At 49.2% G+C, this 24,295-nt stretch overlaps 9 protein-coding genes across 9 annotated transcripts; 5 read left to right on the plus strand and 4 right to left on the minus strand.

Moving 5' to 3' along the window:
- Positions 1-671: 671 nt before the first annotated feature.
- B0J16DRAFT_397385 (uncharacterized protein) lies at positions 672-1,635 on the plus strand (the record flags this gene model as incomplete). Its single annotated transcript, XM_046132313.1, has 2 exons — positions 672-1,050; positions 1,180-1,635. 2 exons carry the CDS (start codon positions 672-674, stop codon positions 1,482-1,484), a joined length of 684 nt encoding a protein of 227 aa, XP_045985335.1. The 3' UTR covers positions 1,485-1,635.
- Positions 1,636-5,457: 3,822 nt separating this feature from the next.
- Positions 5,458-6,462, plus strand: B0J16DRAFT_114669 (mitochondrial 39-S ribosomal protein L47 (MRP-L47)-domain-containing protein). The gene is made up of 2 exons (XM_046121509.1): positions 5,458-6,051; positions 6,114-6,462. Exons 1-2 carry the CDS (start codon positions 5,557-5,559, stop codon positions 6,375-6,377), a joined length of 759 nt encoding a protein of 252 aa, XP_045985336.1. The 5' UTR covers positions 5,458-5,556; the 3' UTR covers positions 6,378-6,462.
- A 662-nt stretch (positions 6,463-7,124) lies between these two features.
- On the plus strand, positions 7,125-9,527 carry B0J16DRAFT_339582 (GDP dissociation inhibitor). Its single transcript, XM_046127568.1, has 8 exons — positions 7,125-7,405; positions 7,525-7,549; positions 7,679-7,738; positions 7,791-7,818; positions 7,887-8,232; positions 8,317-8,856; positions 8,907-9,061; positions 9,111-9,527. The coding sequence occupies exons 1-8, from the start codon at positions 7,360-7,362 to the stop codon at positions 9,303-9,305; spliced, it is 1,395 nt and encodes a 464-aa protein (XP_045985337.1). The 5' UTR covers positions 7,125-7,359; the 3' UTR covers positions 9,306-9,527.
- A 32-nt stretch (positions 9,528-9,559) lies between these two features.
- B0J16DRAFT_114556 (P-loop containing nucleoside triphosphate hydrolase protein) lies at positions 9,560-12,101 on the minus strand. The gene is made up of 3 exons (XM_046121507.1): positions 11,860-12,101; positions 9,996-11,794; positions 9,560-9,934 (listed from the first exon to the last, which is right to left on the minus strand). The coding sequence occupies exons 1-3, from the start codon at positions 11,987-11,989 to the stop codon at positions 9,893-9,895; spliced, it is 1,971 nt and encodes a 656-aa protein (XP_045985338.1). The 5' UTR covers positions 11,990-12,101; the 3' UTR covers positions 9,560-9,892.
- A 131-nt stretch (positions 12,102-12,232) lies between these two features.
- On the plus strand, positions 12,233-13,495 carry B0J16DRAFT_114897 (orotate phosphoribosyltransferase). The gene has a single exon (XM_046121511.1). The coding sequence runs from the start codon at positions 12,587-12,589 to the stop codon at positions 13,289-13,291; it is 705 nt and encodes a 234-aa protein (XP_045985339.1). The 5' UTR covers positions 12,233-12,586; the 3' UTR covers positions 13,292-13,495.
- Positions 13,401-14,965, minus strand: B0J16DRAFT_114851 (uncharacterized protein). Its single transcript, XM_046121510.1, has 4 exons — positions 14,351-14,965; positions 13,847-14,257; positions 13,704-13,790; positions 13,401-13,655 (listed from the first exon to the last, which is right to left on the minus strand). The coding sequence occupies exons 1-4, from the start codon at positions 14,678-14,680 to the stop codon at positions 13,557-13,559; spliced, it is 927 nt and encodes a 308-aa protein (XP_045985340.1). The 5' UTR covers positions 14,681-14,965; the 3' UTR covers positions 13,401-13,556.
- A 2,484-nt stretch (positions 14,966-17,449) lies between these two features.
- On the plus strand, positions 17,450-18,272 carry B0J16DRAFT_114953 (DNA damage-inducible protein). The gene is made up of 2 exons (XM_046121512.1): positions 17,450-17,568; positions 17,628-18,272. Coding segments are annotated over exons 1-2 (615 nt in total). The 5' UTR covers positions 17,450-17,566; the 3' UTR covers positions 18,241-18,272.
- Positions 18,268-19,271, minus strand: B0J16DRAFT_114962 (uncharacterized protein). Its single transcript, XM_046121513.1, has one exon. The coding sequence runs from the start codon at positions 19,096-19,098 to the stop codon at positions 18,304-18,306; it is 795 nt and encodes a 264-aa protein (XP_045985342.1). The 5' UTR covers positions 19,099-19,271; the 3' UTR covers positions 18,268-18,303.
- Positions 19,272-19,274: 3 nt separating this feature from the next.
- B0J16DRAFT_339586 (methyltransferase-domain-containing protein) lies at positions 19,275-20,495 on the minus strand. Its single transcript, XM_046127569.1, has one exon. The coding sequence runs from the start codon at positions 20,352-20,354 to the stop codon at positions 19,359-19,361; it is 996 nt and encodes a 331-aa protein (XP_045985343.1). The 5' UTR covers positions 20,355-20,495; the 3' UTR covers positions 19,275-19,358.
- Between the last annotated feature and the right edge of the window lie 3,800 nt (positions 20,496-24,295).

Consider the following 24,295-nt stretch of genomic DNA (forward strand, 5'->3'; position numbering starts at 1 on the left):
TACAAGGTACTTGGCACTAGTAGTCTTTGATTCCCGGTGTCGTAGCCGGTACTGTACACACCCAAAGGTCACGATGCTTCACGCCAGACCAAGTCTTCACCGCATTACCTCATACACGACTCGGACACCGAGTTCGCGCCGGGATTCTTCGACCTGACGCAGCGTTTCTCATTTTAACGACTCTCCCTGGGTTTTGCCTGATCTTGTGAGCAAAATGAAGCGACTAGTCCTCACACTACTGTGATGGGATCGTGGTCAGATTTTCACGGATATACGCGCCTCTATTTGTCCACTTTCTCTTCCGATAGAAATTGTGAAAAGCTAAGACGGATATGAGCTTTGTTGTTACGCCGAGCCAGCAAGCACAACTCTGGCTTCTAAGTTAACCCAAAATCTGTCAGCCACTTGCTGTTACAAGCATATATCGTTCGAAGGCCAATGGTTCGCAGCTGCTGCAACTACAAGGCCAGGATGGCGACAGGTCAAGCAGTCTATCTGAATCATCTACTATGCCACCATGCCAAGCATGTACGTCGAGGGTAATTCGAATCCGTTATTTGCGACATGTCTTGGCGGCAAAAGAACAATAGTTATGCCAGTCGATCAAACTCATTTCGATAGAGATCACGAACATACAACTTCCAAGCGAATGTGGTTCATAAAAGTCGACCATGTCTAAATGGGGCACATTCTGTCTCGTGACTCGACGAAGCCGGGATTCTGAGATGATATGCAGGATCCACGAGTCAAGCGAAAACATAACCCAGTTTGTGAAGCCAAGGGTCCTCCAGAGAGATGCTGCCATTGCATCCATCTTAACACCACAACTTGCATGGCGCTTGACAGCTATGAACGCATACGCATTTACACTACCACCCTGGAATGATTTCAAACATGGCGCGATCAAAAGAAAGGATTCGTGTAAGAGAAAAACGACGTTGGACGGTGCAGCGGATATTGCAGTTCCTACGAGTCTCGCCAAGTCCGTGGAAAAAGCAAAGTGGGGACGAAGAGGAAAAGAAGACCAGGAGAATTCGCCGAATGTACCAGGTACTCCCGGGATGGAGACAATGGTCCGCGGGAAAAGGAACCTGTCGGACAGTCGCCTGGTTTAATCGAAGCCGGTCGTCGGCACATAGGACTCTTGGCTACACTCAAAGCCATTTTCCCTAAATGCAGGCACGCCTGTAGCCATATCAACGAGATTCGACAATGGCACAAAGTCTGACTTTTGCAGGGTCCTTAATCCTATTGTTAACGCCAACCGTTCAATGGCTCCCGCAAGCACAGCGGGTGTTCCCACCAAAGCAGATCTCAGTGGAGCATGGTCCCTTGGAACCCCTCATCTTCCCGCCATTGCATCTGCTGAAGGACGAGGGTGGCCTGGGTGGGAAGTCGAAGGCTTCTATTCTCGCTCCAGAAGGTTGTGGTGGAGTCCCTCCCGTGAGGAGGCGGACTCCATAGTTGGAGAAATCGTCTTTTGAGCCGCTGATGCTCGTCTATCAAGAACATATCAGATCACAATGCAGCAACGGCATTTGACCACGACAACAATTAATGCGGTATTCCTGATGCAGTCCCGAGGTTCGAACCCTCGGCTACTAAATCTGGTTGCCAGGAAACCCGAGTCACTTCCGTGATCGGACGATGATTAGCCAACTCGAAACAAAGAAGGGACTTTGGAGAAGGCCATAGGGGCGGGAACACCGAGATGCCAGCATCATTCCCGGGAAACAACAGCAACTCGAGGTTCTCCCGCTAACTAATTAAGGCATGGAAGAATCTTAACCCCCTGTGTTCTCTTGGGAAGCTAGAGAAACCTACCCCACCCCTTGCTCGGTGGCGTCGCGTTTTGGGATATCGAGTCGTGCGAATACTGGACATGTGCGAGATGCGGCAGACAATTGTCCATGCGATGACAGGTGGCACACAACTGCCAGCACTGTGATTGAACAGGCAAAATACCTCTGCCGTTATCAATCTTGTTGAGTTCTTGGACGACAAATCGATAATCATTTTCCTTGAGTGAAGGATTGCGCAATTATTACCTACCATTTTCCCTGAATGTCATTTGCCAGGGCATGTAAACTTTGACTCCAGACTCGGAATACCAAGAGACATACCCCGAGTCTCACACAGAGTTCGCACAACACTCCCATGGCTGCGATGACGTTAATTCTGCTTTTTGTTTAATTTTCCGAGACTTCACCGACTCGAATCAGATAATTTCCATACATACCGCCGTTTCGCTCCCCATGGCAGTTCGACCCCAGTGGCATTATGGCTCGCCAAGCTTCTCATTAGGATGCCGTTAACACACGCTTTGTCCATCGACATGATCCTATTGCGCTGGAATACGCATATGCATGAATATCGATGTCTTGTGATACTAAAGACTTCAGCCTCTCGAGTGCTGTAAAAGGTATCGTGGCCACCCCTGCATATCTTCGCTGACAAATGGCGTAGTCAGGGCACTCCTGTACAATTTAGGCATTTTTGTCCGTGTTTAAACAGGTTGACCGGGTGCCGCCGGCAGAAAACTAAGATGTCATTACTCGCCTACCAGGACTCGCTAGTGAAATGATAATGTTCGCCCTTCTCATATAATCCGTACCAGGCAACCTTGATGGGCCAATCCCTGTTCGGATTATCGGGACTGCTATATTGGGGTATCCGACACAATCACAGTGGTTGACAAGCAACGCTGGGACACTGGTGCTTTGAACTCCTGAAAAACTGAATGCCAATCTCTGAGTGAGCCTTACCTTTGAAACGATCGCGTGGGTTAGGTGGCATAGCGGTTTCGCCTCAAAGAAAACGGTGACAATCGCTATTCGTTCCAACACACAGAACATGAATGCCACACCAGAAAGCCATGTTCGGCAATCGCTGGAGAAGCGGGCCTGGTGGAGAGGCACAAAACTGCCGTTGGGTGGTGCTGTGGAAAGCATGTTGAGCCTCAACGCACCAAGCTTCTTTCTACTGGGTCCCTTCCCGCTCCTTGAGGAGCTTGGAGACCCGTTAGAACCACATCGCCCTGGGCACACAACGATAGGAAGAAGCACGTCGTGATGGCTTCATTTCCGCGCCACGCATTAATGGGAAAGATTCCAAACCTTGTACATGCAACGTGTACGACAGTTTGTACTATACTGTACTCAACAATTCTTGTTTGGAAGCGGCGATTGGCCGTGTCCGTTGATCGGAACTGGTGAAGGATGCACTATTACCACCAGACTGCGCGTGCATAACGCGCCTGCACGAGTCATACTGTTTAGTCTCGGAGTTTCCAGATTATTGACATCGTGATGAGCATGAAACAAATCGCCATATATCCCTCACATCAATACTGTACTGTACAGAACTGCATCAGTCGGTGCCTAGGCCAAACTAGTGATAAGCCATCACAAACAGTTTTTTTCTTTTTTTCGAGCGAGTGCGGAATACACACAAAAGTGCTTTGCCTCGGCGCCTACTCAACCCTTTTCTGGAAAGAATATGGCCAATTGAGGGAGTCAATCACACAGATTGAGTAATCGACAGTTTCCCAACCACATGATAGTCATTTACGTCACAAATTTTCACGGGTTTGCATCCAACAGCAAAGGCTTCTCGCATCATCACCACCACCACCACTATCACCGGCACAGTTTACGAGGAGTGATGGTGCGGAACTCTACCGGATAGGCGTGGCTGGCTGTTTATGGTGTCCGCTCCCACGAGGCCCCCCACCAGCACTTGGCTGTTCCTGGCCAGTATTTACAGCAGTACGGTTTTTAGTGCAAGTTGCCATCAAAAACGATTCTCTTGAAAAGGAATAGGGTTGTTGTGTACTGTGCGTTGTACTGTGAAAAGTCAGTTGTGTTGGTAAACTTACATGGCTGGATGCGGTGTCTGGATGTTTGAGATCTATACCCTTTTCTATCAGACAACTCAACCCTGCAGTGAGAAATGGAAGATGATGAGAGGGGACATATTCAGAGCGAGAAAGGCTGTCAACATCCCTTTCATAGGAAGCGGCATTTTATATATCTCAATCACGACAGAAATAACTCTAAAAGCCTCGGTGTACCCAGTACGAGGAAGATCTGTCTATGGTGTTTTCATCTAGCGACGAGCATATGACGACAGAGATGTGCCGGATCTCGAAAGTTGCGGCTTGCAGGATGCAGTTGCAGGTTGCAGGTTACGGGACGGAGGATGCCGCGGCAATGCATTATTTGTCCAGGACCATGGGAGGGGAAAAGGGTACTGTAACTGCAAATCGACTGACTGCAAACTGGGAGACACTGTGAAGTGTCAATTGTCTCGCGACAATTACGGCAGATCATCCCTTGTTAGGCGCCTGGTTGCGCGGTGAAGCAACTAGGGTTGCAGTTTGTTGGTCGCAGCAACCACCCACCCCCGAAGTCCTTCTGACTTGCATGGTCTTTTTAGCTTGTCCAGCATGACCTCAATCCCTGAATCAGGCATTGTCCATTACGAAAGACAGCCGACATCCAAGGATGCAGTAGGGACCCCCACGTTGCCGAGACACGACTGCAACCCTCCTGACATCGCAAGGAACAGTAGTGAATATATCCGAGGAGCTGTCAGTGGGACAGAACTCGCTGGCAGGTGTTTTTGGCGAAATGAACTGGATGTTTATTTGAGAGATGCATGTGTGCGTGTCGTTGCAGGAACACCTGGGACTTGCACACGTGTAATTCTGAAAGTAGACCAAACAACGATGTTGCAGGTTGGCCAACTGAGTTATGCCGGGTGCAGATCCAACTACCCTGAAGGTAGCATCATGAACGCATAGAGCTGATGCTGGCTCGTTCTAATGGTTGTGGTATAGGGTGGTTTCAATGCACTTGGTAGATTTACTACGTGTTACGCCTGAGCTTTGAGTTAGTTGATCTGTTTTGTACGTTGCTGGCGTTGCGTACAATCATGTTCTTCTGGTCAGTTGTGTTTATAACACATCGCTGTCATGTTTTTATAGTAACAGTTTGAGACACGAAACACTCGCTGTTGCGATGGTATCAAAGAAACCAAGGTCGGCGCACGTTTTACCGGCAAAGCTCTCCAATCGTGGAGCCTATGATGGCATTGACATCTTCAAGCTATGCTCGTCCCTGGCGATGGATCTATCCCCCGCATAAAGAATGTGGCTCTTATGGTTGTCCTAGTCAGGAACTGGTGACAAGCAACTTTGTTCTAGAAGATAAAGATGAAATGGGGCATCTGGAGTATTCCCCCGCATCACCCACCCCAAAACTTCATGTACTTTGTACCAAACTATCCGTGCTGCAAGTGCCGTCCATAAAACCCACTGTTGAGATCCATCTCTTGGTAAGGCTCGGTGAGGTCTGAGGTGAGACTCGGTGAGGCTTGATGCCGGTGTTGCGGTGGAAGAGCACGTGATCAGCCATGGAGCGGCACCGATCGGCATAATGTAGCGCCGACACCGATGCTCCGCGAGCTACGGATCCCAAAATTTGCGAATGCGTGGGACGAATTGAATAGCGAATAGCCTCGTCTGATCCCCCACGACAGGCAACATATTCCTCAATGGCAGCTTCCAATACGATACGGCCATTGGCCGGACGAGCTATCCAGGCTTCTTCATCAAGGGTCTCATCTACCGTCCCTAGAGTCGCCTACTTCTCCACGACCGCACCACAATGCAAGCGCAAAACCAAGGACAACAACCCCAAGCGAGGTGTTAGTAGTTTGTACGGTTCCGGACCTCGCGAGCCTCTTTCCATGTCGAACATTCCACTACCGAAGCCCCGCGATATCAAGCCCAAGATCGAGGTTGATCCCAACCATGGTCTGTGGGGATTCTTCCCTGAGCAAGGCAAGCTGTTGGCAACTCCCAAGCAAACAGAGGAGCATGGACGTGCGTGGACTGTCGAGGAGCTGCGAAAGAAGTCATGGGATGACCTGCATGCACTTTGGTGGGTATGCTGTAAGGAGAGAAACATGCTTTCTACATCAAGGGCAGAGCTTCTCCGAACAAAGGTCGGATTCGGTGAGCGGGAGATTGACGCTCGAGATGAGGAGGTACGAAATATTCGCAGTCTGGACTATCATATGATATTGGAATGCTGACTTGGAGGAAATAGGTCATGAAGACACAGCGAGCTATCAAGCATGTCTTGACGGAGCGATACTACACTTGGCAAGATGCCGTCGAGGTCGCCACGAACGATCCCGAGATCAACTTTGAAGGCGGCGAGGGAAATGTCTACACACCATCGGCATATGAGGATGATGTCAACGTTGCTGAGTGGACACAGCCAGAGGCAGAGTCCGAGGCGGCTAAGCATATCGATCCTGTTGCAACAGAAGCCCAGGAGGCCAAGATTGAGAAGGAGCTGAAGAAATAATAAGAACCTGCCACATGCGAGACGATGTTATGTACTATTTGTGTGATGGGGGAGGTAGTGGTTTTAACGATGCCCGATAGAGGGACATGTTGACCTATTCGTCGTGTACATCTAGGATATGTAAGATACAGTTGACGAAGTAAAAATGTATATGCAAGCATATGAACTCTCAATAATGACTTTCTACGTTTCCACGCTCTGCGTCAATGAGGAACTCAACAACCTGCAACGTGTTATCAAGTCTATGGTTGAAGATGGCAGAGGTCAGACGTGGGATATTTTGCTCTGCAAGCCCATGTCCCAACATAGTAATGAGCTTTGTTACCATGTAAGTCAGGACCTTGTCACCTTTCACCACGAAAGGGGGCTCGCTCCACAGCATGAAGCAAGTAATACATGAACGGTTTAGGGGTGGATAGGTAGCAATAGAAGGAAAGGAGAAGAAATGGCAGAAGGCCAAGGACCCTGTATGTTGAGCTAATAGTTCCAATTACACGATAATGATACTGGGGTCGTTGCTGGGTCTCTTATATTGAGCCGACTGCTAAGCTAAATTTGACATTGACGAGCAGTTCCTGAGGAGGAAATATAGGGGTTCAGTGAAGCGAAATAGTAGATGATGAGCGTACAATAGTCACAGAACTATGCTTGTAGGTTCATCTCAGTGTAATTTTGGCTCATGTAGACGAGAAACTTTGAGATTAGATAGAGATGAATTGGGTAAGAGGCTGTATTTGGGGGCGTTATCCGTATTTTACCTCGAGGTTCGGTGAGAGAGAGCCAGAAGGTTAGTCTCCACACTGGACATGGTCTTAACTTAACTTACTGTAGCTGGACCCCGCCACCGCAACTGCATCCTCTCGAGCTTCCCATCCATCTCCGTCTCCGTCTCCATCCCCATCCATATTCCTTCCTTCCATTCTTGCTTGCTTCCTACCTACCTAAAACTTCATCGAATTATCAACACCACAGATTAGCCATCATGGATGAGATTGCTCCTGAATATGACGTCGTCGTGCTGGGCACTGGTATGTCTTATTCCCCCCTCCCCGCCTCTCTCTGCCAGCAGACGGATCCCCGCATCGGAAAGCTTCGAACTCGACGCTGGCAGGGCAGTTTCATGACACTCGATACTGACAATTTTCAGGACTGACCGAGTGCATTCTTTCTGGGTAAGACATACAGCGACAATTCCGTCTTTTGTTGACCGCTTTGCCATGTCGCAAATGTGTTCCAGACTGGCGCAAGCTGCTAGGCGGTGATGGTTATATAAAGGCGGTCGGCTGATGGTGCTTCAACAGTGTTCTGAGTGTCAAGGGCAAGAAGGTCCTACACATCGACCGTAACGATCACTACGGAGGGTAAGTCTATTGCATTCTAATTACTCAACACCAAATACTAATTCTTTTCTAGAGAGGCCGCTTCCGTGAACCTCGAGACGGTACGAAACTACCACCCAATCTGAAACCGACCTACCTCCTGAACCGATATGTCTAACTCTGAATACAGCTCTTCAAGAAGTACGGAAACTTCCGCGAGGGCGAGGAGCCCTGGAAGCAATATGGCCGCCTTAACGACTGGAACATCGACCTCGTCCCCAAGTTCCTCATGTCCTCTGGCGAGTTGACCAACATTCTCGTCTCTACCGATGTTACACGATACCTTGAGTTCAAGCAAGTTGCTGGCAGCTACGTCCAGCAGGGTGCCTCCAACAAGGCCACCGTTGCCAAGGTTCCTTCCGATGCCGCTGAGGCTCTCCGATCTCCCCTTATGGGACTCTTCGAGAAGCGACGCATGAAGTCCTTCATCGAGTGGGTTGGCAGCTTCGACCCCAAGGACCCCGCCACACACAAGGGTTCGTATTTCCATGTGATAATGAGAGCAAGGAGCACTTGCGAAATAGATCAGGAAATTTACTAACATGCGATTTTCTAAACAGGTCTCGACATGAACAACTGCACAATGAAGGATGTCTATGACAAGTTCGGTCTCGAGACAACCACCAAGGACTTCATTGGCCACGCCATGGCTCTCTACCTTACCGACGACTACATCACCGCCCCTGGCCAGGCTCCCGAGGCCATCGAGCGCATCCGCCTCTACGGAAACTCTGTTGCTCGATACGGAAAGTCTCCTTACATCTACCCTCTCTACGGTCTTGGCGAGCTTCCTCAGGGTTTCGCCCGTCTGTCTGCCATCTACGGCGGCACTTACATGCTCAACACCAACATCGACGAGATCCAGTACGATGGTGACAAGGCTGTTGGCATCAAGGCTACCATGACCGGAGTTGAGGAGATGAAGTTCGAGACCAAGGCCAAGATGATCCTTGGTGACCCCTCTTACTTCCCCAACAAGGCCAAGGTCGTTGGCCACGTTCTCCGAGCCATCTGCATCCTGAAGCACCCTCTTGCTGGCACCAACGATGCCGATTCCGCCCAGCTTATCATTCCCCAGTCTCAAGTTGGCCGAAAGAACGGTAAATATCACTAGCCCAAGCCCATTGTAGTCATTCACTAATGATCATAGACGTCTACATCGCCTGCGTTTCTTCCGCCCACAACGTCTGCCCCAAGGGCTACTGGATCGCCATCGTCTCGACCATTGCCGAGACCTCAGCGAACCACCACGTCGAGCTCCAGGCTGGTCTTGACCGCCTTGGCAAGATTGAGGAGCAGTTCATGGTATGTTGCCCGGCTTGAAATGAAAACAATGTATGCTAACAAGTTACAGGGGCCCCCTATCCCCATCTACGAGCCTCTTGAGAACGGCTCCAAGGACAACATCTTCATCTCCAAGAGCTACGATGCTACCAGCCACTTCGAGACAACCACCGACGACGTCAAGGATATCTACCGCCGCGCCACTGGTGAGGAGCTCAAGGTTGAGGGCTTGAGGGAAGGTATCCAGGTCGCCGAGGAGCAGTAAGAGTCTCATATGTTCCAGTAAATATGACAAAAGAGGAACAAGGCTACACCGCTGCAGAGTCAGTAGGGTCGGAGGATTGTTTTGATGTTTTTGCAGGGCCAATTGTCAGAGTTTCTGTCAAGAACAGCGGCCTAAAGGATGGTGCGTCTTGGGCACGATCTTATTATACCTCTTTCGATAGCATCTCACACGAGTACTCAAATGAATATTGTTGAATTGCATACTGGCGAGAAAGATATTGAATTTGATTGAAACTTTTAAATTTCATAAATCATGATTTGTTTAAAAAGGAAGAAAATGTGGCAGCCCCTTTTTTAGTACTTTTCAAGAAGGCGCCGTGATATCTACTATCTAGCTGAACTCGGACAGAGCTTCTTCATCCCAAGCAACGAACGACACGACACGTAAGTTGTTCCTTGTCGAGTACGTACGTACGCACGCATGCACGCAGCGACGGAACCACAGTTCATTTTCCCATGCGCCCTAACTCCCAGGCAAACCCAACAGCCCGCGAACCCGCGAAATTATGCCGGAAAAGAGACAAAGACAACCAAGTATGGAAGAAAGGGAGGCCCAGTGTTGGCTCTCTATCTGTGGTTTGTCTTGCCCATACCACGCTTGCCAACGACCTAGAGGATATTGTGTTAGTTGCGGTTCTATCATGAAAGAGGGTTGAATGTGTAAACTTACCAAGTGCTTGGTGATGGAGGCAGTGGTGTGTCGATCTCCTTCTCCCTGTCGGGCCATGCGGTTCCTCTTCTTCTGGTTGAGCTTGGCAATGCGCTCGGCCTTGTTTCGGAGAGCCTCGTCGGGGACACCTTCGTCGCGACGGTTGATGGGAGCACGGCTGGCAGGTCGGCTCATGGAGCGGAGACGCTCCTTGGGAGTACGGCCGCCATCGACATCCATGGCATCGGGGTCCTCGGTACCCATGCGAGACCTGGAGCGGCCACGGCCACGAGACTGCTCGCGAGCACGCTGGGTAATCTCGGTGGTGTCGACACCGAGCTGGTCGAGGGCATCGTCGAACTCGGAGAGAGACTTCTTCATCTGCTTGCGGGGGATGATGGCCTGGTTCTTGAGGCGCTTCTTCATGCGGGCCTCGTTGCGGATGAGCTGCTGCTTCTCGCGGATCAGCTCGGCCTTGCGCATGACCTCAGCATCCTCATCGTCCTCAAGATCCTCATCAGACTCGTAGAAGCCTTCGGCCTCGAGCTTCTCCTCCTCTTCCTCGAGAGCCTGGAGCTTGGCCTCGATGTCGGGATCGACAAAGTCGTAGACGTTCTTTCCGTCGTAGAACTCGGGAATCTTGTCGTACTTCCACTCAGGGTTCTCGAGCATGTAGTCGGCCTTCATGTCGACGTTGAACACACCAGCACCACCGTTCTCATCCTGCTCATCCCGAGCGGTTCTTCGTCGCTCAGGGTCCTCTCTGTCGTACTTCTTGCGGTCCTTGATACCCTCGGGAACGAAAGTCTCGAGAGTCTGGCCACCCATGGGTGTTGCGACGTGGATACGAGACATAACATCAGCCAGACGGCCACCAATCTCGCCGCTGTTGTTGGTACCAGCCTTGAGCTTCTGGTTGACACGCTCAGCAATCAAGCGCTCGCAAGCGGCGTTCTTGACCTCTTGGACACCCTCCTGGGTGTTGCAAGACAGCTGGAGGAGCTCAACCTCACCGGACTTGAGGATTGACTGAAGCTCTTCCTGAAGCTCGGGCTCGAGGTCCTCAGGTCGGGTAACATCAATCTTGTTAATGACAACAAAGACAAGCTTGTTGGAGAAGAGAGGCTTGATGCTCTTGAAGAGAGCAATCTGGGCGCTGACAGTGTAACCACACTGCTCAGAAAGATCCATAAAGTACATGATGGCGGATCTCAAATGAGCAATAGCAGTAATACTCTGCATCTCAATAGTGTTCATCTCCTCAAGAGGGTGGTCTAGAATACCGGGGGTATCGATAGCCTGGAAACGGAGGTACTTGTAGTCGAAGTGACCGACAAACAGACTCTTTGTGGTGAAAGCATAAGGCTGAACGTCGACATCGGCACGAGTAACGCTCTTGAGGAAACTAGACTTTCCAACATTGGGGTAACCGCAGATAAGCAGTGTTCGGGTGTTGGGGTCGATCGAGGGCAGACGACCGAGATGCTGGCGGACCTGGTCGAGGTACATGAGGGGGTCCTTGAGTCGCTTAATGAGAGTGGCCATGCGACCGAGGGCAGCCTTCTTGAGCTGCTTGCACTGGAAAAGCGACTGGCCGTACTTGAGAAGACGGACATAATCGCGGGAGATGGTCTCAATCAGGTGCTTGGCTGTTGACAGCTGACCGAGGGCGATTCTGAAGTGGTCGGCATCGTAGAGTGTGTTGAGAAGATCCTTGTGGAATGGGTGGATGTCCTGAAGACGAGGGAAACTCTCGAGGATGGCGCCAAACTTCTCGGAGAAGGTCTCCTGGGTGAACTTGACCTTTCGAGTGTAGAAAGCTGTAGAGAGAGAAAAGGTTAGCGATCTGTTGCGCAAATATCTGCGTGTGGCGATCAGAACATACCTCGAATACGGCTGATCTTGAAACCGGCGCGAATCTGCGTAGGCAGCTTGCGCTGAGTCCTGCTCAGAACAATGTCCAGGAACTCCTGCTGAGTAGGCACCGGCGGGATATCCTTCCAGGTCGTCTTCATCTTGGGCGATCTGGTTTTATTTTGGAGTTGTCCTGGAAGTTTTTTTTATAAAAATAAAAAAAAAGAGGCGGACGGAGGAGAAGGTCGCTCGTCGCTCGAAGAGTTGGTATCAGAGATGGCAAAATTCAGTTGGACGAATATTTTTTCTCGGTGGGTCGTGGCGGTCAGTCTTATCGATAAGAGAAGTCACTTTTTGTGTGGGATAAGAATTTCGGTTGATGAGGACTAGACATCCATGATAGGAAATCATTGATTGATGGAGGATAAGTGAGTATAAGATGTTAGTAATTGACTTGTTCATACATTTTCATCATACAGAATTGCTCAGAAATAATACAAGTGACATTGATATACCAATTCAACAATCTACATCTCAAAAGTCTTTTTAAAACGGTACTTTTTTATCTGGATCTCACCCCACCTCAACCCCGCTGCCATACATTGAACCACCAGAAGGGTCCAAGGCCAAGTCCGGGTCCGGCTCAACACCACTGATTGACTGAGCTACAGGAGGGGATCGCAAACTTTGCTTTGGAAATATTCATCTCATCTCATCTCACTTTAATAAATCTCAACGCTATACCCTCAACTCTCACAATGTCGGCTCAGCTCGCCCCCTACAAGCAAGAATTCTTGCAGGCCGCCATCGCCGGCGAGATCCTCAAGTTCGGCAGCTTCGAGCTCAAGTCAAAGCGCATCTCACCCTACTTCTTCAACGCCGGCCTCTTCCACACTGCTCGTCTCGCCGGCGCTATTGCCACCGCTTTTGCCAAGTCTATCTCCGAGGCTCAGCAGCAGAACGGTCTCGACTTCGACATCATCTTCGGTCCCGCTTACAAGGGAATTCCTCTTGCTTCTTCCATTGCTGTCAAGCTTGGTGAGATTGCTCCCGAGAACCTTGACCGTGTTTCTTACTCCTTTGATCGCAAGGAGGCCAAGGACCACGGTGAAGGAGGTAACATTGTCGGTGCTCCTCTCAAGGGCAAGAAGATTCTTATCGTCGACGATGTCATCACTGCTGGTACCGCTAAGCGAGAGGCCATCGACAAGATTCGAAAGGAGGGTGGTATCGTCGTTGGTATCGTTGTTGCCCTTGACCGCATGGAGAAGCTCCCTGCCACCGACGGTGATGAGACCAAGCCTGGCCCCAGCGCCATTGGCGAGTTGAGGAAGGAGTTTGACATCCCCATCTTCGCTATCTTGACCCTGGACGATATCATTGCTGGCATGAAGAGCTTTGCTTCTGAGGATGACATCAAGCGAACTGAGGAGTACCGCCTCAAGTACAAGGCCAGCGACTAAATGGATGAGTCTGTGTATGGGAAAACTGGAAAAACGAGGTTATGATATCAAAAGGGTCACTAAATAGATGGGACGGGAATAAAAATGGAATTCAACGCGCAGATGCGGTTTTTGTAGACCAGCTATCTCATTATTGCAGACGATGCGGCTCTCTTAGTGATATCTTATGTGCGAAAAATAAAGCAAATACCTGAAGCTTCCTGGGAGGGTAGAGTCTTTGCACAACTCATGTACCTCACAACAACAGAAAGCCTACAGAAACCGATTATGATGGCTTCTTAGGCTTGGCATCCTTAGAATCTTCCTTATTCTTTCGCGTAGGCTCCTCTTTGGTCTTTCTCTTTGGGCCGCGCAGTTCGAGCACCTGGCAAGTTATTAGCAGCCGTAGAATATTGCTATTGAGGGAACTTACCATAGAGTGGTAGCCTTGACCAACAAGGGCTTCTGTGCTAGGGCCAAGATCTTTAAATCCAAAGCACTTGTAGAACTGAATGGCGTACTAGGCAAATTGTCAACAACATGTATCTTGAAGAAGAAAAATGTCCAGTAACTTACTGGCTGGCAGATAATAGCAACTCGATCGGCTATACCAGAATCATTCATGAGCTCCAGATACGACTTCATCACCGTTTTGCCAATACCAACACCCTGAACCTCTGGGGACACGATGAAGGAGTGGAGACAAATAGTCCTCCCCCAGGATTGGTGGCCTAGGGGAGAACCTTTGGACGCCTTTGAATCCCGCCAGTTCTCAGGCATAGCCATGTCCGCATCAGTAATGACCGGGTGGGTTCCAAGGGTAGCGAGAACGTGTCCAAACATGACATGTTTCGCTCCATCGCAACGACCACCCTCGACCTGGCGACTGTGCTGCATTGTCGTAAGGGTGATTTTCTTCACATCTGTTGGTCTAACAGTATTAAACAGGCCGTAGCAAATTCCTGATTTTCGGATACGGTATTCAATCTAGTTTCGTTGTTTAGCAAAAGAGTCTGGCTACATTCTGGGTCTCCAACCGGTCTCTCAGAACGGCCGAGTCTTGAAAATTTTGTAACTCACCTTCTCCCGTGGAGATCTGTATATTTCTGAGAGTGCGACATTTTCAAGGGTCACACATGTGTCGATATCATTCTCGGTCAAGGGCTGAAGCATAGGAGCCCAATGGAATGGAATGACCTTTTTCAGAAGGCCACTTTCCGAGTTCCTCTTCTGGATTCTTATAGCAGTGAAGTTTCGTTTGGAGTTGACCATGTCATCATCAGCGTCTCCGTCGGTGATGGCGCCATCATCGTCGTCTTCCTTCTTCCCGGAATCCGTGAGGCCGCCAAAGATTATATCTCTGGCGGCAGAGGCGAATTCATTGTTCTTCTTAACTTCCATGCTTCCCATGAGGGATTGAGATTCGCCTGGTCGTGTTGAGAAGTGAATTGTTGGAATGATACTGACAGAGGCACTACCTCAGTATAAGTCGGCGCCAGAATAGAGCTGCTTTGAGTACGATATTTGTGGGCCTTTGTCGAGGAGTAAGAGAGCTGATGAAGAAGGGGTCCTGCGGTTTTATCGCCAACGATTGTGCCGAGCCTGGCTTGACTTGGTGAAGTTGAGGCTGTTTGAATGATATGATGTGGTGCGATGAGAGGAATTGAAGTCTCGCCCGTGCACTTTTGACGATGATATACAGGCGTTGGTTGTGGTGTTGAGTAGTTGAGTGAGTTTTGTGCCTTGAATGAGCCACGGCTACAGATCAGATGTTTGCTCTGATTTTTTTCCGAGTTACTGAATCACAGAACTCGACCTCGTTTGACAGTGAATGAAACGTCATGGGACAAAAAAAGATTCCTGTTTGCTCATTCAATTCTGGTGGACCCACGAATGCCGAGCGATCGGATGATGCAGGCCGGCGCCGTAATGTAATGGGGCCAGTGGGTAAAGATTAGGTCTACCTTATAGTAGCCCGGTATGACTGTTCATACAATGTCGTCAAAAGTGAGGCTGCACATTCGAAAACTCGTGATAATTACTACCACTCCTCGAGGTGTTTTGGGTGGAAGAAATAGCGACCGTATTGTCGTTCAACTGCGTCTGGTCTATCTTCTCTCCCCTCTAGTCAGGATGGGTTCATGAGCGGGGAGAGCTTGTTCCGTCTCCATCTTCAGTGGTAGCTTGGGTATGGCACATGACATATCAAGTCGCGTGACCTAGACGGGCAAACAAGCAGAAAACACGGGAATTTGCAGATGCTGTCAACTCTGAAGGAGCAGCAAAAAACAAATGGATATCGAGGACGGACGCATAACTGCGTTGGTGTTGTGGGCAAGCAAAAATTCCCATGTAATGTCTAGGGTAGATGTGATACGAAGAGTCGACCCCTAGCGGTAAGTAATTAAGTTCTGCAGTCGATTCGCCGATACTGAAACCTTTTCATGCCGTTGGACGTTAACGTTGCATTTGAGACAGCGGTCACCCGAATAATATGATGTGTCTTTCTTGGAATTTTGCAAGTTTATGACCATCCGTCTTAGCTGGGGTTATTTCCCCATCAGCCCTCTTGCAGTCGAATTGTTCGTGATAGTTCAGAGACTGGGCAAACAGCGGGCATCCGAACGGTCCTGTAAAGGTTGCCCAACCCAGTCAACGGGATACCGGAACACAACTGTAGCCTGCATATTTGACCAAGGATGTCGCTATGTAGCCAGGTTGAAACGCTGCAGGAGATCATTCTGTGCCTCTCAGTCCCTGTTAAAGTAACCCAGCCGATCATCAGTTAAGGGTCCCTGAACGGCAGCAGCCGCATACGATCTCAAGTATTTTAGACCCTGGCGCAGAATGCCAATATTGTTGTTTGGGAACCCAAAAGGAACACAATTCACACTCGCTTGCATGTCCTTGAAGGATATGGGTCAATAGCCAACCAAAAGAGCGAACAATGCAAGATGTAGGTAAACCGTTGGTGCTATGCAGGAGTCTGCTTTGGCACTTGATTGTTGCATGCTGCCCCAACATAACGAACATTACTGGAGCTGTGAGGACAAGGAGCCTTGCGAAGTAGCATTGCTATATGCCACAACTCCATAGTGTTTCGTCTGCTTTGTCTGCCTGCATCAAGAGCGACGATTCGTCATCGTCACGGCCTGGCTCCCCGCTGTCATGTTGGCCTCTGAAAACGGGACCATAGTAAGCATCCGTAGATTTCCGTCTGTTTCTGAAAGTTGCCTTATTATCCCTGAGTAAAGAGTGTGCGTACATATGCAGTCGTGCCTGGGGTACGTGAGCAATAGCACACAAACTTGTGCTTTGGCTGACTAATAACGGCAAACAGGCAGCAATCGTTGAAAAGGAATTTGCTTGGTGGGATAAATATGATATTCTATTGGATCAGATGCGGTGATCGCAGGTTGTTGTTAAAGCAAGCTTGGTTGATAAGTTTGTTTGTACTCCAATGGCCCGAGCTGACTTGTAGCCTGTAGGGCAGAAATGGAGGGGTGGAGAGAGGATGATGTAAGTCAGACTTGATGATAGACGGGATGAACTGTCTGTACTACCAAGTTGGTATTCGTAGGCAGGCAGAAACAGGTATAGAATTCTGCCTCACAGAAAAACCAATCCTGTTCCTTGTGTTTCGTGATCATGGCAAATCTTGCCCGTATCATTACCGTTTCTTAGGTAGTCTCAGCGTCACCGCTTTAAAAGCTTCAAATCCAAACGGAAGGAAGCCCCAGGTCCATGGATGGGGAGAAGGAAGTTGCCCCTCCAGCCCTCCAAAAGCCAAAACAGCTTGCCGAAGCGGCCCCTCATCATTAGCTCCAGCCAGTAGCTATTGCTGAACCTCATTTGTTAATGTAATGCACCTGCACCTTCACTGCTCTACTTGCATCTATCTCCATCCATCTTCATCTACTCTTCCCCTCCGATCTATTTTTTCACCAACCAACCCTGCATCAATTCAAGATTTCTTTCTTACACTTATTTCGTATGAAATCAAGGCTGGCATACATTTAAAGAACCCGTATCATAATCTAAGCCACTCTCCACAAGCTTAGTAGTACTTCGAGGACCCTTACCATATGTACCTTGCTGGAGCTGTTGTTCGATTTTATTAGCCACGTCCCGCACCCACGTCAACGTCCAAGCCTACACCTACACCTACTCCTCTCACGACCAGCCACTTCTCCGAAACTCCTTGACGTCTTCCGTCTCATCCCTGCCTGGTCAAATCCAGCTACTGATTTTCGTCTCCAACAACAACAACAATAACAAACCAAGAGACACGCTACAATGTTGGTTAACTGCCCGTATGCATTTACGTCATCTTCAGCTATGCTAACCTCGACGACAGGCGCATCACCCTCAATATATTCAACCCCCAGGCTGGGGAGCAGGACAGCCTGCTCACCCTCGAGATTTTCCCCGACATGACGTTGGCTACCCTTCGTGAATCTATCCAAGCAGAATCGACTATCCCTCCCACCTCGCAACACATCTATCACAACGGCCGTTTAATTTCGGATGATGCTCAAACAATGGAACAGCTGCAGATTGCCGATGGAGAAATGTTGGCTCTGCACGTTCGAGATATGAGAGGCAGCACTGGTGTGCCGGAACAAGCTCGACGCCCTCAACCTAGGAGACCGGCTAGAAATGAGCAAGATCCTGAACTTATTCGACTTCAGATCCTTGGTCAGCCTGCGTTGAGACAGCAGCTTCAGTCTCAGCACCCCGAACTCGCCGCTGCAGTTGACAATCCCGAACGCTTCCGAGAGATCTTCCATGACAGCCAGAACCGGGAGCAACGTGAGCGTCAAGAACGTCAGCGGGAGATCGAGAGACTGAACGACGACCCTTTCAATATTGACAATCAGAGAAAGATTGAAGAAATGATTCGCCAAGAGAGAGTCATGGAGAATCTACAGAATGCTATGGAACACAACCCTGAAGGTAATTTGATATAGCATGTTACGGTGTGACCCAATTGCTAACTCGATATGCTCTTAGTGTTTGGCAGAGTCCACATGTTATATGTTGATGTGGAAGTCAATGGCCATCCAGTTAAGGCGTTTGTGGATTCCGGTGCTCAAGCTACTATCATGTCTCCTCAATGTGCCGAGGCATGTGGAATCATGAGACTCGTTGATACTCGCTTCGCTGGTGTAGCCCGCGGTGTCGGCACGGCCAACATTATTGGCCGTGTTCATTCGGCTCAGATCAAAATAGGAAACTTGTTCTTGCCATGCAGTTTTACTGTTATGGAGGGTAAATCGGTCGATCTTTTGCTTGGCCTCGATATGTTGAAACGATACCAAGCTACCATTGATCTCGCCAAGGACAAGCTTTGCATCCAAGGCGAAGAGGTTCCTTTCTTGGGAGAGGCTGAGATTCCTAAGGATGAAGAAGAAGCAGTTGTACGAGAGCCGACTTTGCCCGGCCCTGATGGTACGACAATCGGTCAGCGTTCTGGAGCCGTTGTGCCTCCCGGTCAACAGCAGCAGCAGCAGCAGCAGCAGGCTCCAGCTACGCCGGCGCAGGCCGCTCCACCTGCACAGGCCCCGCCTATCGCACCTCAGTCTCAGCCGGCCGCGCAACCTGCTGCCCCAAGAACCAACATTTCGCCACAGGCTATCGAGAGTCTTGTATCGATGGGCGCCACCAGAGAGCAAGCTATACAGGCTCTTCAGGCTGCCGAGGGCGACCCCGATGTCGCCGCCAGTTTGATTTTCTTCTAGGCTCATATCAACTTGGGACGGTTTTCCTAGCGTCAATACTAACTCGCATTGGGCGGTATCGGGGCCAGGACGGAAAATAACTAACATGTAACGGGGAGCATAATGATAGATGACTGTTTTAGCACCTCTTTTAAAGCGGACAGATAGAAAGATCTCGTTCTCTTCAAGGAAATGGACAGGGAGTGCAGGTATGACGTTTGCGTTGGAGCATGATAATTAGGAGTAACAAGATACAAGAATTACACGTTGTTATGAAGTACAAATTGCTCATCAGCTTTTGGTGCGGGTATTGCTCGTCGCAGTAACTAATCTATAAATGCCCATGGAATCTCAAACCACCCTTGCGCTTACCTGATCTTGTAGACACAAGGTTTCAGGACAGAGGCCTCGTTGACCTCTGGCTCCGCGTCGATGGGATCTATCCTGCGAATGATTGGCCTCTTGCCCTTGGGGGGCTCTTGCTCCTTCACATGCTTTCCTTTTGTCGGTGATGCGCCCTTGATGAAGTGCATCTTGACAAACATCCTGTTGGACAGGTCGATCGCCTCCCGATCGCCCTGGAGGACAAATCCTCGTGACCTAAGCACCTCGACGAAGGCTGACACATCAGTCTCTCGGCGACGATCGTCTACACCATCCACCTCGATAGCCAAGTCCTCATCGTGCTCGGCATCGTTATCAGCACCCTTGCCCTTGCCCTTCTTGCCAGCAATAGCATTCTTCTTGCGGTTGCCGACACTGTGAGTCACGGGGGCGTTCTTATTTCGAATGGGACCGAAACGGCTCTTGATCTCAGCAACCCAGAGCTCACCCTTCCAGTGTAGAATACGGTAAGCCTCCTCGATAAAATCAACCCAGTTGGTGCCCATAAGAGCAAGACAGAAGACAGCAACGTTGATGGAACCGTCAGCGAGAGGTAAGTTGGCGATATCGGCCTTGGTGACTAGAGGGCTTGGGCTTTGAAGATCGTAACTCTTGACGTTGACGCGCAACTTCTTGCCTTCTTTTTGAAGAGCCTCCGCAAGACGAGCATCACCACATCCGAGATCCGCAATGGTACACTCTTGCTGTGTGCGAGGCAATGGTGTCTTGGAGAGAGGCGTAGGGGGAGCTCCAGGTCTACCCTTGCCTTGTTGACGGGCTTTGCCGCGCGCGCGGATATCCTTGAGGAAGCTGTCGACAGGGTTCTCAGGCCAAACCTTAACCTGGCGACGGAAACCCTCGTGGTACTCATCGAACATCTCGGGTGATTCAGCGAATAAGCTGAAGGCCTCTTCGGAGGGGCGGGTGTAGAGTGTCTCGTTGAGATGTCGGAAACGCGCTGAGATGAGCTTCTCTCTCATGGAAGCTTGAAGGGGAGTGAGCTTGGGAGGAGCAGGAGGTAGCGGTGCCTTGACAACAGCGTCCTTTGCGGGCGAAGTGGCATTCTCTGCTGAGGTCTCCTCGGACTTTTGCTTTTGCTTCTTATCCTTCTTCTCCTTCTTGGGCTTGGGCTGAGCCTCAGCCTCATTGGCATCACCATCCTCCTTAACCTCCTGAGGCTTCTCACCCTCAGGCTTCTCACCCTCAGGCTTCTCACCCTCAGGCTTCTCACCCTCAGGCTTCTTTCCCTTGCCCTGCTTCCTCTTCCTCTTAGCAGGCTGTTCAGACTTTTGCTGCTCCTTCTTCTCAGGCTTCTTGCCCTCAATGACAGACTCCCATAGATCCGCGACTGTTGAAGAGTCGACGTTCTGCTGCGCGGCAGCGTTGTTGTTGCGCTTGCGCTTGTTGGACTTTGCGCCAGGCGTACTGTTATTCTTTGAAACAGTCTCAGCCTTGAGGCTGTCTGATGCGACGGACCATCCTGGAACCGCAAACATTTTTAAATAATGTCTGGTTGTTTGTTGATGAAAGATGTGATGGATGAAGTCTCAGTGGTTGATAATTTTCGAGATCTGAATTTTTGCTAGCCAAGGTACGTACCTAAGAGTCTGGGCAGATCCACCGAGTGGTCTGTGCACCTGCCGTATTTGGGTGTTAGCCAACTTCACCCACTGTCGGTGTGGATTCAAACACTGCTGCGTATTGAAGCAGCGGATTGATGAATATATTCTATCTTTTCTAAACCACTTATTCAAACTGAGATCCAAAGATAAGAAGTAGTCATAGACTTATCATCATATTAGTATCTCAACTTGGCCCAGACCCTCGCAAACCAAGTTTTGCATTTACATCTCTGATGAAGGAATTGTCTCTCAACGACGGAAATACTCTCATTTTTAATACAAAGTCCGCCAATAACTTAAAATAAGAAAAATCACAAGAACTCAATGACAATGTCCCAGATCATAGATACTTACGTACGAAGAGAGCACGACAGAGCCTCTCTATGCTCACACCGAACAAGCTTAGCAGCATGTTGTCTCTTTACCCAGGCTGGTTTCTCAGACCAGGTTCAGAACATCGTCTTTGAGAAATACAGATGATGACTCAAGAGTTGAGATCTTTAGAGATGTTTCACAACATTCAAAAGCATCAATACTTGTCCTGTCGTCATCCCAGCGGAATCACTTGTCTGCATCCCCGAATGCCATGGTCCATCCAAATCGGTGGGATGCAAGCTTGCGTGAAGAGGTATCTTCTGTCTTTACAGTCACTCAGGCCCCATGATATGGCTTGGCATAGTCCTATAATCTGCCGTCCATCGCTGTGCATGCATCATCCATATCACCACTCGCATATTGTGCCATTCACGATAGCGGCTATGTGCAGAAGTTGATTGGCAACTAGTATCATCGCATGATTAGTGACCTGCCACAGTAAAAGAGCCTCAAGACACACATACAGTTACCGAACGAGCAGTGGCAGCCATCAGGCCTCGAGCATTCGGCAACCTTAGGAGTGACTCAGTCAGTTCGAGACCGCCTCTCATCAATGCACGGTTCCGATGACTTGAGATGACCTGATTTGCCAAGATCAAGCGTGCTCTCATGAATACTTCATCTGAACACGAGGCACATGGGCCTTGGCCTGCACTGATCAAGGTGGCGTCGTCCATTTTGAAGATTTCACAAAGCACGACAGGGACCAGACCGATATATCCATGGATGGAAAAGCTCGCCATGCTGTGGCGTTACGGCTAGGTAGGCATCTAGTTGGTACCCGAGGCAATATGGATTCATCCAATGCTAAGGATAAGCGCACCATTTGGCCAACCGCTTGTTGATACATTGATTTTTCGCGGCCAACATCGCGTAGCGAACTCGCGACCCGAGCTTCAAGTCTTTGACAACGAGAGGAATGAAGATCGATGATGGAGAGAAGATCCCTTTGTCTACAGATTCCTCCCTTCCACGGGCCCAGGTACCGATACAAAGTCCTTACTGGTGAAACAAACACAAAGTATGAAGCACAGGTATACATAGCCGTAGGCCTCCAAAGACCTTCATCGCCACGACATTTGTCCAGAAGCGCCTGTACAACTGATTGTAGCGGAGAAGACCTCAACGCCGACTTGTTCTGAAATAGTCTTAGACATGTCTCTGTCGCCTACTTTACCAGACAACTTTAGTCGATTCAGCATGAAAGAGTGATCATGTCATATTCACGGTCCAACATCAGAAGAACAAAACCACTGCACCGGGGGTTCACGGCATAATAGACGGCAAGGATCGGTCTTCCAATAGCGATCAATGCCGGTTCAAAACCAAGACCAAGGCCAAGACCGAACGATGATGCAGAGAACCCTGAGGCTACGCAAAAGGGCAGCATGTTTCTACTGTACCGTGTTGTGCTCGTGCTGTGATTAGATGAATGGTCGTACCCTTTTGTTGAATAGAGAGACAAGACAAGACAAGACAAGACAAGACGGGAAACGAAGGGTGTGCAACGCCGTGCTTTGTTTGTGTCACACCAACGTTCCCTATACAGCTTAGTCGATGCTCGCGTCAAGTAATTGTTCTAGGATCATGAGGATGAAATAAAAGGAGCGTTGGTTACCAGCGTACAAGGGATCCCATATTCGTAGAGAGCAATACATAAACGTTCATGGACCAACGGTTTGTGGTTAGCAACTCATCTGACGGCCCAACGGAGACGAAAGGGGGGTTGAAAATAATCCATGTGTGGAAAGAGAAACATGTTTAGGCTAGACTCTTGACTGGGCCTTGTGTAACAAACATGCATATGAGGTTTCTCAGTACAGTGGTAAGTTAAGGTTGGCTTAGTAGGTATGGGATGGAAGGGAAGATCGGATTCTGGCAGCCGTTCGTTCGGAGGCTTCGGCGGACGGGAAGAAAGGAACCGTCCGAGAAGGGCCCGATAATACATGGTTTAGTAGAAGAAGGAAATTATTAATTAATATTCTACTAAGGTTTTGATTAAAATTGCAGCTTACACTTGAGTCAAGGGGCAGTCTAGGACTTTAAGATAGAGCCCGAGATGGTGGTGTAGGAGGAGCAGCCAGAACGTCACAGTGAGCCTTATTTAGGGCTGGCATTACCAAAATAAGAAACGGGTACTGCACTGTGTAGGAAGGGAATTTTGTGCCGTCATTGCTGGTTCAGACTGTCTCTTTTACTATTGGGAGATGCAGACGACCTTCAAGTTGAAAAGAGATCGGAATTGGCGGAGTTTCCAATAAAGTTGATAGAAGAAGCTAATAAACTTTGATTCTCTTGACAATAGAACTAATTACGTATAGGTTGAGCACGTAGCATTGGTCGGTTTGAGGTTTATATTGTCTTTTCTTGGCGCCAATTTGATACCTAAACAGTGTAGATGGAGTGTACTATAATACCCTATCATCAGTTGCTTGTTCTTCATCAAACAGAGACGCCTTTTTATGATAGATCTTTTTCGCATCATTCTCCGTGTATAGACGGGATTTACAGTCAAATAGCCAAGTTAAGAGCTAGCTCTGCAACCAGGGAACCAAGACAAGCTAAATTATAAGACATTTGCTAGGTCAACGTTTAACTTCACTATGCACCGGTGATAGTGTCTTGGTTGTTAGCGCCTGCAGTCATCAAGCGGCAGTTCCATAAGCGCGTGCCCTGCAAGAAGGAGGGCATCAATGATATCGTTGTTCTCTTCTTTAGCCTCATGAGGGTCTGGTAGAGCCAATCTAGACCCCTGTCATCAATTGAGACTAGGAAGCAAACTACTACATTAGGAGCTATCGATGTTGATCCTTTGAGTGATTGATGCAAGGTCAAACTTGGACAGTTATCATCAGAATACCACTACCAGCGATGATATAATAGAGCCCTCTCCGCGTATTCGGATGGTGCAACAGTGTGGTTTT

This window comes from Fusarium flagelliforme, assembly GCF_020744385.1.
Source record: "Fusarium flagelliforme strain FIESC 12 MPI-CAGE-AA-0113 chromosome Unknown B0J16scaffold_3, whole genome shotgun sequence".
Taxonomy (NCBI): domain Eukaryota; kingdom Fungi; phylum Ascomycota; class Sordariomycetes; order Hypocreales; family Nectriaceae; genus Fusarium; species Fusarium flagelliforme.